The sequence below is a fragment of the Cyphomyrmex costatus genome, unplaced genomic scaffold, assembly GCF_001594065.2.
Source record: "Cyphomyrmex costatus isolate MS0001 unplaced genomic scaffold, Ccosl1.0 scaffold146, whole genome shotgun sequence".
Classification (NCBI taxonomy): domain Eukaryota; kingdom Metazoa; phylum Arthropoda; class Insecta; order Hymenoptera; family Formicidae; genus Cyphomyrmex; species Cyphomyrmex costatus.
The window spans coordinates 193,411-207,493 of record NW_017275457.1 but is presented as its reverse complement, the minus strand read 5'-3'; the positions used below and the strand labels follow the sequence as shown (position 1 = coordinate 207,493).

Below are 14,083 nucleotides of genomic sequence, written 5' to 3'. Positions count from 1 at the left end.
CCGGCCTTTCGAAACACGGTATCGACCGGGGAAACGCGGCGATCCTGTTTTCTATCGCAAAATAGTTTTGAAATCTCGCGCGGCGGGAGAGACGATCCAACATCTAATTGTTTATATTTATCATTTCTAAAATTATTTCACTGTAAGATGAGATACGAATGAGTATGGTGATTGAATGTAATCGCTATATATTATTAGGAGTTCCTCGGAAGCCCGTTCCTCTATCAATGGAAATAATAATAATAATAATCTTAGTGTATATAATAATTTAATAATCATATTTGTAGGAGGTCCATTAATGTAAAATTAACTTTAACAAACAAAAAGTTCAATTAATTTAAAAATTAAACAGAACAGGTGAAGCATTAGAAATCAAACAAGATCTTTAATAATAAAATATTAAATAAACAATTCTAAAACATATGTTTCAATCTTCATCGAGTTATTCTAATAGTATTCCCGCGAAAAAAGGTTAATATATTCTAAATAAAAGTCTTATAAGTTAATATGGATACATAACTTAATATGGATCATTATATGGTCAAAATTAAATCTATATATATAAGATTTTAATAAAAATTTATTGGAATCGTTAATAAGATCTTATTTAGTATTATATTAAATTTTAATAAAATTTATATTAAATCTATATATATATATTTTTTTTTCGCGGGGGGGTTATTATTTGATATTTTATATAGCTTACATTAAAAACCTTACTTGGCTCGTATATAGCTCTTTGTCTTGTTTTTTTTTTTTACATTTATCTTCTTAAGTTAATCATGCAGAGTTTAGTAAAAATCGTCGTGAATTTTATGACCATTTACGACCAAAATGTGGATTTAATCTCGGTGTTTGTTTTACTTTTCATCCCTTATATTGGGAGTGTGCATTAATTTTAAGGAATTTTTTGTAAAAAAAATCCGGCTTTATTGAAAAAATGGTCATCAAATTCCAAATGGTCATAAAATTACAAGTTGATCATTCAATAAAATATTGTCCATCGCTAGCCACTACATTTTCCCATTTTTCTGGTAATAGATGGATTCCACGTCGAAAGAACGACACATCTTTTGAGGCTATCCACGAATCGATCCATTTTTTGATATCTTTATGAGAATAAAAACACTGCTCTGCAGACAGGTCGTGAGTCATTGATCGAAATAGGTGGTAATTGGAAGGAGTAATATCTGAAGAATACGGCGGGTATGGTAGGACATCCCATTTAAGCGCTAACGTTTCCACGATCGATTTCACCTGTGGCCAAGCGTTGTCGTGCTGGAAAATCACTTTTTCGTCTCCTTTCGTGTAATTTGGTCGTGTTTGCTTCAATATTCGGTCCAATTCTATCAATTGTTGTTGGTAGTGTTTCTCAGAGATGGTTTCGTTGGATTGGAGCAGCTCATAATACACTACACCAAGCGAATCCCACCAAATACAGAGTACGAGCTTATTGGCCTCTTCAATATTCGGCTTTGCCTTCGATGTTGATGGTTTGCATGATTCTTTGAGCTTCGAATTATCGTCTAAGTGTACTTCAATCCATTTTTGACCACTCGTCACGATAAGATTCAAAAAATTTTCTGTATTTTTGTATTTTTTAAGCAATAATTGACAGGTCATTTTGCGTCTTTTGGCGTCCGACGGCTTCAAATTTTTTTCAAGTCTAATGATTTTCAAACGCTTGGAAATCGTTTGTTGACTAACATTTAATATTGTTCCAAGTTCTTTTTGCGTTTTAGTAGGGTATTCAACGAGTAAAGCTTTCACTTCCTCATTTTTAAGCTTTTTCAGATGGCGGCAATTCGTCCCTTTTATGTTAAAATAACCATTTTCATAGCGTTGAAACCAGGACTTACATGTTGCCATCGTTGGAGCATGATTACCATAAGCTTCCGACAGCATTTGGTGACTTTCAGTAACACTTTTCTTCCAATGGAAGAAAAAAAGTAAAACTTCCTGCAAATGGTTTGTTCTTGGCACAAAATTCGACATATTCAATGCTGAAAAAAAACAATGTTGTTTATACTTCGACAAAATGACACATACTGAAAACTAAAACTACATATGATGGTGATTTGACATAAAGGTGTAGCAATAATATGACTTAATGCGATATAGTACTAGTTACACCATCTCTTGAAAATCTTTTAAAATTAATGCACACTTCTAATAATTCTTAGAAAGAAATGAAAAATTAACTTAAAAGGTGTAAAAGTAGATTAATGTAGGTTCAGTACTAATGATAAGATTAACTTTAATCTTGATTAAATTTACTATTTACTTTTCTCTGATTTAAATAAGTATTAAATTGAACCGAGATTAAAAGATTATAATCTCTCTCTTACCTTGGTGGAACCTGATCTAGATTAATTTACTTTACTTGATTTACTTACTTTTTATATCTATTTTTACCTCTAAAAATTAGAAAAAGATAAAGCGTAAAATAACCCGAAATTAAAATTAATTTACATTGATAGAAGTGAACATAAAACTCATGACATCGAATTCTGATTAATTTAATCGATGATCTAATAATTTAAATCTTTTAAATAAACGATATTGTGTAAATTATGATTATATCGTTTGTTGTTTTTAATCTGTTTTTCTGCTTGAACAATAAAAAGTTAACAAAGATTGAATAATATAAGAGTTTTAGATTTTAACATCAATTTTTAATGAATTAAAATTAATATTAAAATTAAATTTTAATTATTTTTAATATTAATAGTACTTTTTATTTCATTTAATATTTAATTAATTTTTAATTAAAATGAACTTAATAAGTTTATAAAAAATTCATTTTAATTAAAAATTAATTAAATATTAAATTAAATATTTAGAAACTTAATTGACATGCTTGGAATTAAAAATGTGTCAGATTTCAGATATTTTCGGATTATGGAATACACACAGTATTGTGGAATAAAATGGAAATAATTAGATTAACAGATTTCAGGCAAACGGTTATTTTTATTCATCAAATTTAATATTTTTCAAGAGAATGTAATGAGAAAATAAAAAAAAAAATGCAACAAAAGTACTATTAATAAACTTTTTGTGATAATCAACTTTATGCTTATTTTAAGAGGAAACCAAAGAAATATAGAATGAGATTGAGAAAAATCAGGGAGTTGCGAGTCTTTTAAAAATTATTAATAAGAGGTATTATATCTCTCTTAACAGCCTATTGTTTTTCTTGTCATTTTTGTTATTTATGAAAAATATCAATTTTGACCCTTTTACCAATATCGAAAGCAGCGGATAAACTAAATAAACAGGATAACGGACACCTCATAATGACGATGATTAGCGCTTTATTGTCGTAAACGCAATAGATTGAAGCTCCCCAAGAAACTTTTTAGAATTCTCTTGAATATTTCTCAAAATTCCGACTTTTTCAAAGATTTAATGTATAATTCTATTTGCATTAATAAAAGCTTATAGATACTACCGGATAAGATCGAATAAATTGCCGATTAAGTTAAATGAGTTTAATTGAAGGCTTTTCTAAACAAGGGCTCATAAAAAATAATATTTGTCTATTCGTTACGTTTTTTGCGCGAAACATCGTTTTTTTTCAATTCGATCGACGTCAACGATCATTCGTATGCACATATAATGATCGTGATTAAATTTATTAGAATTAGCGCAAAGAAAAATCGCGACCGATTCTGAGTTTACATGGAAATCGACGACTATCGGTGACGTGCGCGCTGAGGTTTCGAGAAAAGTGAGTGCCACGGTTGTTTAACGTGACGATGTCGCTAATCGGCGCGTTGGCCGTAATTGGTCTCCCTGATCACGATTAATTGGAAAGATCGGAGACACGCGGGTTTCAGGAAATCGCCAATCCTGAATGAATGCGCCGATAAGGATCGATAACCTTCCTCACCTTTTACACGTCCTCGGAAAGTACGCCGATCTTGGAATGCGGAACAACCAGCGGGGCTGTAGGCTAACCAGTTTGATCGACAAGTGTAATCGTCCGGTCGCTAATGATCGTTTCGTGAAAATGGGAAAGCTCCTCTGCTCCATGACGGCGTAATATTTAAAAGGTTAAAGAAGCGACACATTTCTTTCATATCTATTTACATTTTTTTTTTCAGAAATAAGAAAAAGCGAAAGATATAGAAAAAGGTGATTGGTTACTTTGATTATCTACTTATTAAATTTGTCATTCCAAATTTACAATGTGAGATTTTTAGTATTTAGTTCTGTTTGTACTGTAATCATCATATATGATTAATATTCTTTTAATTTAAAATTATGCATTAAACTATGCCATCTATATTTTAATTATAAATGTATGTTATGTAATATATGTAGATATATGTATATCAGTTTCTTTTTTCATCTTGTACATATGACTCCAACACAAATTTGGAATAATATAAATATGTATTAAAATTTTTGACAATATGTGTTTCAAGAATTTCAAGAATCAAAGCAAATTCTTTACACGACGAAAGTATACATGAAACAGATTGCTATTTCATCAGATTGAATCGCTAGTAATTTTGAATAACGAAAATATAACGGATACTTTTGCTAGGTTTACTTTCAATATTAAGATTTCTTTTTCTTTTTACTTTTTTATATTTTAATTTTCTTATTCACCCTTTTTAGATATCTACTTAGAATAAAATAGATTTTAAGGTTTACACATACTGACATTTTCTCAGTTTTAAAGGATAGTCAGTATACAACTTACTACTTTTATTTCTTTACGTGTATATATCGATAATAAATAGCTGATTAATGATAACTTTCAGCATTCGTAGAATCGCCTATATGTAATTGACAATATCTTAGAATATTTCGCATTATACTATCAGTATTTTACAATGCATATGCTCTTCGCTGTAGTAACAAATATTTAGTTCTTGATTTAATTCTATTAAAGTCTTTTAATAAGAGAGAAAAAAGAGAAGAAATAAGACGATCTCCAAGAATCTAAATCACATTCCAAGTTTTTTTCAATGCAGTATTTATTATCTCAGTATATCTCAACAACAATATATATCGATAGTACATTATATTCTTAGCAACAATATCAGCTTTTTACCTCAGATTATTCAACGACGATTACTTGAGACATAATAACGGACATATACAGAATTCGGTTTACATCTGAATTACAATAAATATACGAAGCTCGTATAAAATAACTGTTTGATCCAGTTAAAATTGGTGTATATCGCTTGAATACAAAATATTTTTCGTGCGTGCGGTTTAAGATTTCATGATCGGTGCTGTCTTTACTACTCGAGACGCGATTTATAATAACATTCACGGAAACATTCCGGTATATTTCTCTCCAACTAGATTCTAAATCATTTGCCACAATTGTCTCGAGAAATAGTCGCGTTAAAAAAATGTAACTGAAGCTTTGGCAAGAGAAAAGGCAGAACGAGTAGTAAAGACTTGAAATTCTCGACGAGTGAGTCGATTAGACAACGATTGACGCATTATTGCTTCTTACAATAGCCTTATAAATTATCAACATTATCCTTTTAATCTTCGAAAAACAAGTATGTACATTTACATTAAACTTACGATATCCTATACAATATACAAATTCTTTATATATATATAATTATAAAAAATAAACGCGATGATTATAAAATGGATACTATGTGATCCGATTAAATGCGTTCGCTGCTGCTTACCGCTTATACGAGTTCTTCGTTAAGCATACACATGTATAAGTAAAACATACATATATATATTTCCAATATATTTGTATATACACATTATATTAAAAATTATACATAATATGTATATAAAATATATACTATATATATATATGTGTGTATGTGTGTGTGTGTGTGTGTGTGTGTTATATTCTTTCTTTCTTACACGTCAATCCTGAGATCTAAAAATACAATCTAGTTTATCTTTTTTCTCATTAATCGTGCCGAACATCTGCCATCTCTCACTATTTTACAAGTAAAAAAATATATATACGTTACTCTTTTAAACATGTAACTTTCATAAACATAAAAAAGACAGGAAGAGTAAAGAAGAAAAACTTCTGTCTGATTCGTTCTCCATCATAATTTCTCTACGCATGATACATCGATAAAAATATCGTATTAATTGCGGGCGTGAGAATAATTGTCGCCCAAAAAAGAGATTGGATTAATTATTATAATAATAAATTCTATCATATTGATCTTCCACCACTCAATCGCAAAACAAAATGGCTGATAAGTGCATTTACTTCTTTGGTTGTATGAGCCCTTAATTTTATATATAATTACTCTGACATACATATACATTTCATATAAGTGATAATAAATACTTAAGAAAAAAGGGGGAGACAAGACATCGATAGAATTTTCAAATTTCTATAATTATCCAAAACGATAGAATCGCGCATGTAAGAACAATTAAACAATCACTACCTCTCTTATGCGAGATCTCTTTATGTGCTTTTATCAAAAGGCGTAACACTTTATCGTCAAGGCCACAATTATGTCGCTATCTAAAAAAGATTTACAAAGTGGTGTCTATATATGATAGGAGTCTAAATTTTAAAAGTCTACAACTTTGAAACGTTATTGAGAAGAGCAGAAGAATAATAAATTTATAATATTATATTCGCCAGTCTACAATATCACTTTACAGCGTATGAATATACAGCTGTCTTTGTATCATCTCTACGTGATATAAGATATCGAATTCTGAGATTCTTTGTATATATCGATACTGCTTACGTCAGCAAATAGATAGTCTGTAATTTTATACTCTTGTGACGCATTATATTGCGCTAATTTCTAAACATGTACTTTCACGTATGCTACATTCATGATTCGTATTATTCGCTATTTGTATAAATTAACAATTTGCTTTCGTTAAAAAGTAAAAAAGAAGAAACAGGAAGTTTACATTTAAATGTAATTCATTTAATTTAAATTTATTTCATAAATGTCGTGAAAATTGCTCTATCCGTAAAAGAAGAAACAAGTCTCGATCTTATAAAATCTTAGCTTATATCTCATATTATTTGAAAAATGTCATCTGAAAAAAGCGTCTCGTTGAAAGCGCCTATTACAAATATCTGTTTTTGGATGAGCAGCAGTTCAATGAAATGGAAAATCGAACTTTTTGACGTTTTTTGCGGGGCACACCCCTCTCGGGTAATTTCGATAAATGCCTGCACGGGGTGCCCTCGTGGTTCGGTCGAATACTTATTTGGTCGATTGTGAGATTACTCTATAATGAATTTCAATGAAGGTTTACAATTACTTTCGAGAAGGCTGCATATTTACTTAATAATCTCATTAAATACGGAACACGCGCAACAAGGCACATATACTTTCAAAGCTATCACACGTGTTAGGATGAATTACGTTTACTCTGCGATTAGATCAATTAAAAGAAACTAGGTTAGCACCAGCCTAATTTTGTTAGGATGAGCAAGTATAATTGTTCTTAATGTATTAAAACTTTCGCAAGCTGCGTAATGATAGCCGCAAGAAAAAAAGTTATCTGTATGTTCCGTCTCAAATATTTGTTTTCTGCTTAGGGAATACTATTGTTATACAATATGCCTATAAGCATAATGATTTTTTTATCATCACTGTGTATAGTTCATTATCGCAAATTGATTTAGTGTCAAATTTAGCTCAGCGTTATTTTTAAAGGCAAGTATAAATATTTATCATAATAATGATAAATTTGCAGTATATATAGTTTAAATCATTTAAATGATGTCAATGCGACATCGAAATGTTCTAAAAAGAAAGTATACGCAATGCAATTACAAAATCAGTTATATATGTATAATTTTCATAAATAATGCAAATTTTTTGTTCCTGTTGTTTTAGAATCACATAAAACTTTGTAAAAAGTTGTATAATACAACACATTTTTTTCACATATCTATATTACCGTTCCCATTGTAATAGCGAATTATCATGTAATCGTCTAATTGAGATTCTTTTTTTCTTGTATTGTCTTTTATCTTCTTCACTTAGCATAATACTTAATGTTATATACCCTGAAAAGCTTTGTTTTCCAGATCGTCAAAGAAATATACAGTGCTAATGTTAGCATTAGTATCGTCAAAAGTAGAAGAAAATGTCATGAAGTTAAGATTAATATGTTATTATCAAAGGTTAATTCTATATGTTCATATCGTAGAGATGTGGAGGAGCACCTACCACTGAAGGCATCTGGCAGCCACGTCGTACTAAGAGACGGACAGATGGTCCACCGTTACGTATAATCTCAATCGCTTCTGTATGCGTCATATTTTTGGTATTAATACCGTTTATTTCGATTATCTGATCGCCAATCTAGAAATAATATAAAATATTTTTATATATGTATATTATAGTACATATGTCTTTATAATTTAAAACGCATTATATTACTAGCATACATGATTTAAATTGACATTCAATTAAAGATTAAATTTGATGGACCAATATAAACCTAGAACGTGAATTTACGTACGATAAAATTTTCAATTTTGTTTTAATTCTTTACAATGTTTTAGGATGTTTATTAGTATTAATATCAATTAAATTGTTCATTTAATTTATGATATTGCTATCTTAAAGTTTCAGCTTAAAATTACATTTCGAAGACCAACATTTTTAAATCGACGCGATATTTATAAAACTGAATATGTACATAAATTTACAGATAAATAAATAGCACTAAGCTCCAGTTTAGATTGAATAAAATATTTTCTTTACTTATTATATTATTCACATATCGGTCTAATATTATTTATAGTTTGTTTAATTTATAACAAATAAGTAAATTACTTTTTTTTATTCAATTAAACCGAAATATAGAATTTTACTCACTCTAAGTCGGTTGTCAATAGATGCTGGGCCATTATCTGCGATTTGCAAGACGAATAACGGCATGTTTTGAAATTCACGGCCCCCACGTATGCTGAAACCAAAACCTCGAGTGCCCCGAGTTAATTCTACAGCATGGTATTGACCTCCATCTCCATCTCCTGTAGGCTCGTCCTAAATAGAAAATTCAAAATTTCAATTGTTCTATAATCAGTATGAATAAATAATAAGTAAAAAAAAGAAAATACTCTTAAAGCAATATATTGCTAAATTTAGATTGTTAAATTAAAAAAATTTTCAAAGGCGATCTATACCTTTTGAGAAAGAGATGTATTGCTACAGCAATCATCTAACGGATATCCGATCGTCAATGTAACGGAATATCCAGAATCTTTAATTAAATTGACGATATCCTTGTGGCAAACGTTCGTGATATCTATATGATTGACAGCGAGAATATGATCTCCAACGTTTAATCTTCCGCATCTTTCGGCAGGCGAGCCTTCAATTATCCTGCCGATCGTGGAGCCGGCTTTGTTGACGGAGGAGATTATCACAAAACCAAATCCTTCATTTTCCATTCGAGTAACAGTAACATCGTATGGATATTGAAGATTCATCTGTCGGCCGTAAGATGACTGAAGATTCTCTTGAAGATGTTCCTGTGTATTGATTCGACGTCGTATTCCCAGAGTCACTCGGCCGTTTTGCGCTGCCGCTATCATTAGTTGCACTACATGATGATGCGAAGAATTCATGACGCTCTCTCCATCGACAGACATAATCAGATCGCCAGTACTGAGTCTGTTATCAAGATCAGCCGCTCCACCAGGAACAATATGACCAACCGAAACCTGCTAACCGTAATATTTTTAATATTTTCCGTTTTTATTAAATGTGACTATGCTTGGTTTTGCATCATACGAGAATAATATTAATACGGATCATTAAAACCAACCTGAGATCCTTCTTCCGTACCACCGACTATTCTAAATCCGAATCCCGTATCTTGTCTCACTAAAGTCACTAAAGTTTCTATCCATTCTATATCGGGTACCATTGGACAAACCAATTCATTCGTATATTGGGGATATCTTAAATTAATATCAAATAAAATTATTTTATTTCAATATTTTTTTAACTTTAGACATATATTTTATCTATATAATAGTTATAACATTAATTTAAATGCTTTAGAAAATAAAAACAATTATAAATAAATTCTTTAAAATTTTAACTCTTTTAATAAGAATGACGAAACGATATACATACCGAGATATGGAACTGGAATGTGGTTGTTCGTGTTCGAAGCTGGTGGTCTCTTTCCGCTTATCCCAGATCTCGCCAGTGTCAACATTCTGCTCCTGTCCAATGGAATACATATTGTAATCTTCATTGTACTGGGAATGCGATTGAACTGGATAAACGTCCTTGTAGTAGTCGGAATGCATGTATCCGTTCTGCTTGAGCATATTATTATGATGCGAGATGTCGATAGAGTACATGTCGTTATTGATATTCAACTTGTCGTTTGCCACCCAGTCACGTTTCGGAACGTTCCTGATGGAATCGTCGTCGAGATTCATCGCCGCGAAATTGTCCGACAGGTTGGCTGTGATGTTAGCTTTGTAGGGATCCGAGTAGTACATCCCGTGTGAATAATCGGAATACTTGTAATGATTATCCAGCGGATTCAATTCGTTTTCGCCTTGCACTTCGTTCCAGTTCGATCTATTCGCGCTGATTGGCGACTTGGGTCGATTTCTCGTGTCGATCAACGGTGTTTTCGGCCTGCTGGGTATTACCGTTTTCGATTGAGTGCTGTAGATATCTGCGGTGGGTGTCTTACTTCTAAAAAAGTCCTGCGCGCTCTTCTCCTTTTTCTCTTTCGACTTTGTTGTCGTTCGTTGAACGTGTATCAACGCCTCCTCGCTGCGTGGGCAGTCTTTCAGCACTTGCACTACCTCCAAGTGGCACATGTTTCTGACATTGATGTCGTTTATATTGACCAGAATATCGCCTTCCATTAAGTTCTTACAACGCTGACGATCCAGAATCTTCTTGACTTTCTGGCCATGAGCAGAATCCGCTATCGTAAATCCGAATCCCATAGCTCCCTTTACAATGGCGATGCTGAGAAACTCTGGCTTGGAAGACACCGACGGGTCCTTACAATCGTTCAGATCGCTGCTTTCCGACAGCAGAATGTCCGTGCTGCTCGGTCTTTTAATCGTGTTGATTTTGTCCGAAATGCAGAGATCGGGCATTGAATTGACGGACGTCGTGGCGAGATTCTCACCATTTTGTAGACTATGCACTGGCAAGAAAGTGGAATCGAGAAAATTGAAACGTCCGTTGTCTGGGAGAGACGAGTTCAAATCCATGTACATTGCGGGATCTTCTGTTGAAAACAGATCTATAATTCTAATTCTCTGAGACAAAAGCATCAATATATATATTAAATATCATTATAACATTTGCTTTACCTGGTGCGTTGACGGCGATCGTGGTCACAACTTCTGTATTAGGATCATTAGGATCGAAAGGCAATGGGTAACCTCGACACACTTCCAAAGATACCGTCTCGCCGCTACCAATCGACTTGAATACATTTACCATTTCATTATGCGTGAATCCTAGCACGCAGGTATCATTAACGTATACTAACACATCCCCTAGAAAGAAAAACAATTGTGCGGATATATGCGGAAGCGGAAATGAATTACACGCTTGAGAATTAGCGGTATCTGGAAATTACCGGTTTGTAGTTTCCCATCCAGCCAGGCTGGACCATTTGGCACGACGCTTTTAATTTGGAGGAATTCTTCCACGGTATCGTCACCACCAACAATGGTGAATCCCAGGCCCCGTGAACTCTTTATTAAGGTAGTTCGTATCCTCTGACCCTTCAGTTTGTCGGGATTTCTGGTGAAGTTAGGACTCTTCCTCTCAAGCAAGTTCTGTTGCGCTCTTTTCGCTTGCAACACCGGATTTTCATATTGAGTCCTGCGATTCACGTGATCGATGAAATACGTCCCGTACAGAGTATCGTCGATTTTCTCCCAACCGTAGGGTAACTCATCGTCGAGGCATTCTTCCAGGGATCTTTTTTGAAATTTCGACAGACGTGGGTCCAGCCAGTGAGACGTGCCCGTATTGTGGCTGTAATACGGTTCACAAACCCTTCTTTTTACATATTAAAAATAATAAAAAAAGGAGATATGTTACGTACAAGTATTTTAAACGATTTAAACCGAATTGTTACTAAACTTTAGATATTGTACGTATTCTTATAAGTTACTTCTCTTTAGAATTGTTAATTTTAGAACTAGGAAAAGATGAAGAGTCAGGTAAACCAAGATTAAAATTAAACTTTGTTGGTAGAAACGCGGGCATTAAAATCTTCTCATTACAATAAAGACGATATTGCGTACGTACTCTATGAAATAAACTTCTCCCGTGTCCGTATACGCCTTCTCCCAATTAGGTGGTAACGGACCTAATTGATCCTCCGTGGCTGGAGTGCGATTTCGAGCGGCTTGTTCCTGATCCGAGATTCCCGTGCTCTGCTCTGATCCCGTATTGTACAGATACGACGGCGGAATCCTTCCTCCATCGTTACCACCAATTGTTAATATCTCCTTGTCTAGACTCTCTCCTTTAACAAATGACATGCGCGTTAACTTTGCAAAGAACAGGAAATTGCATTATCTCGATATATTCGAAGACAATAAATAATTACCATCGTTGGGATTGTCGATAGACGCTGTGTCGTCCGTTTTCGCGGCCATCTCAGAGTCCTTACGTTCGTCTCAAAAGCCTGATAAGAATAATGTAACTGTCACGAGGTAATTTAATTACCACAAACCGTAATTTGTAAATATAACTTAATAAATATAAGCTAAACTGACGTTAATATAATCTGAAGCAGAAGTTGAATACACCACAAATCCCACCAACTTGTGAGAGTAACTTCAAAAAAAGCTAAACACAGCTTATATAAATAAAAAACTATATAAATAAATAATATAAACAGAATATGTATAAAGCTTAATACATATTCTAAAAAACTAAATTGACAATTCCCATCGAATTTTCCTTAAAATATAGAGAAATAGAATATAGAAAGAAGTAAACATAACTATAAATAAAGTAAATAAACAACATCCATGAAATTTTCCTTAGTTGGAATATAGAGATATAAACATAATTAAATAAAGTTTAATATCTACATATATCGAGACACTAAATTGAGTCCCACAGAATTTTTCATGAAAGTAAAATATAAAAAAAAAAAAGATTTGCGAATTAACACGTCAAATGCGTTGTTGAAACCTTCAATCTACATAACAAAAACCATGTACTATAGATAATGTATAACGATGGATGAACATCGCCTCGCATTAAGTATATATGGTCGAAGGTTCAACCTCGTAATTAAAGCAATTCACCGGAGCCTTAAGACTGCCGTTCCGAGGGAAGAGAACGTCGATCGAAACACACATACACACAGAATGTATTGTATTACTACGTTCTATCACATACGAAATATGCACAGAATGACCGTCTCTAGATTATAGCGTAATGAAGAAAACTCGTCCCTACGAAGCACAGCAGCATGCAACACGCGTCACATATCACGTTACACGCTTCACAGAAGGTGAGCCTCTCTTTCTTCTCGACGACGACGACGACGACGACGACAACGTCGGGATGCTCGCCGGCTTTGATAGCATTTCGAAAACAGCATGTACAAGCACGAAGGGGGAAAGACGGAAAGTAGAACGATCTTAATCCACAGTCTTAATCTCTGCAACCGTTACAGTGTCCTGTAACCGTTTCTGCAATCGTACCTTCGACAAGAAAACGTTTCATTGAGCCACATCGAAAACGAGATCAACGTACACTCTAGGTTCCGGAGCGGACGGGAAGTAAAAAGAAGCAAAAAAAAAAAAAAGAAATAAAAAAAAAAGAAAAAAAAAAAAAAAAAAAAAAAAAAGAAATAAAAAAAAAAAAGAAAAAGAAAAAATCCGACGGAAGGCGCGGTCGTGGCGAAGCGTATTTCCAGTCTGCTCCGATCCGCGCGGATATACTCTCGGGCGGATTCGATATCACGTGCTCGTGAGATCTTCGGGGGCCCCAACTTGACGCCGCCGCTCCGACGATCGCCGCACACGTTCTCAGACGGACAGGTGTCCCGCGGGACGGGGCGCAATTACATAAAGCGAGGAAAGGAACGCCGGCGCGAGGGAGGGGGGGGG

The 14,083-nt window shown here is 33.4% G+C and overlaps 1 protein-coding gene across 6 annotated transcripts in view; it reads right to left on the bottom strand.

The window, feature by feature from the left end:
* Positions 1-7,032: 7,032 nt before the first annotated feature.
* LOC108783237 (membrane-associated guanylate kinase, WW and PDZ domain-containing protein 1) overlaps positions 7,033-14,083 on the bottom strand; it is a 9,263-nt gene continuing 2,212 nt past the window's right edge. Inside the window, exons 2-11 of one of the 6 annotated variants that reach the window (XM_018551757.1) lie at positions 12,565-12,642; positions 12,261-12,480; positions 11,581-12,005; positions 11,309-11,497; positions 10,095-11,223; positions 9,781-9,916; positions 9,137-9,679; positions 8,826-8,996; positions 8,172-8,306; positions 7,033-7,221 (exon numbers count right to left, since the gene is read on the bottom strand). In XM_018551757.1, coding sequence (XP_018407259.1) covers positions 7,057-7,221; positions 8,172-8,306; positions 8,826-8,996; positions 9,137-9,679; positions 9,781-9,916; positions 10,095-11,223; positions 11,309-11,497; positions 11,581-12,005; positions 12,261-12,480; positions 12,565-12,613 — 3,162 coding nt within the window. In that variant the 5' untranslated portion in view covers positions 12,614-12,642 and the 3' untranslated portion in view covers positions 7,033-7,056. Of the gene's footprint in view, positions 7,222-8,171; positions 8,307-8,825; positions 8,997-9,136; positions 9,680-9,780; positions 9,917-10,094; positions 11,224-11,308; positions 11,498-11,580; positions 12,006-12,260; positions 12,481-12,564; positions 12,679-14,083 lie in introns of those variants that run through there. The other 5 variants (XM_018551759.1, XM_018551760.1, XM_018551761.1 and 2 more) reach the window with 5 other exon arrangements.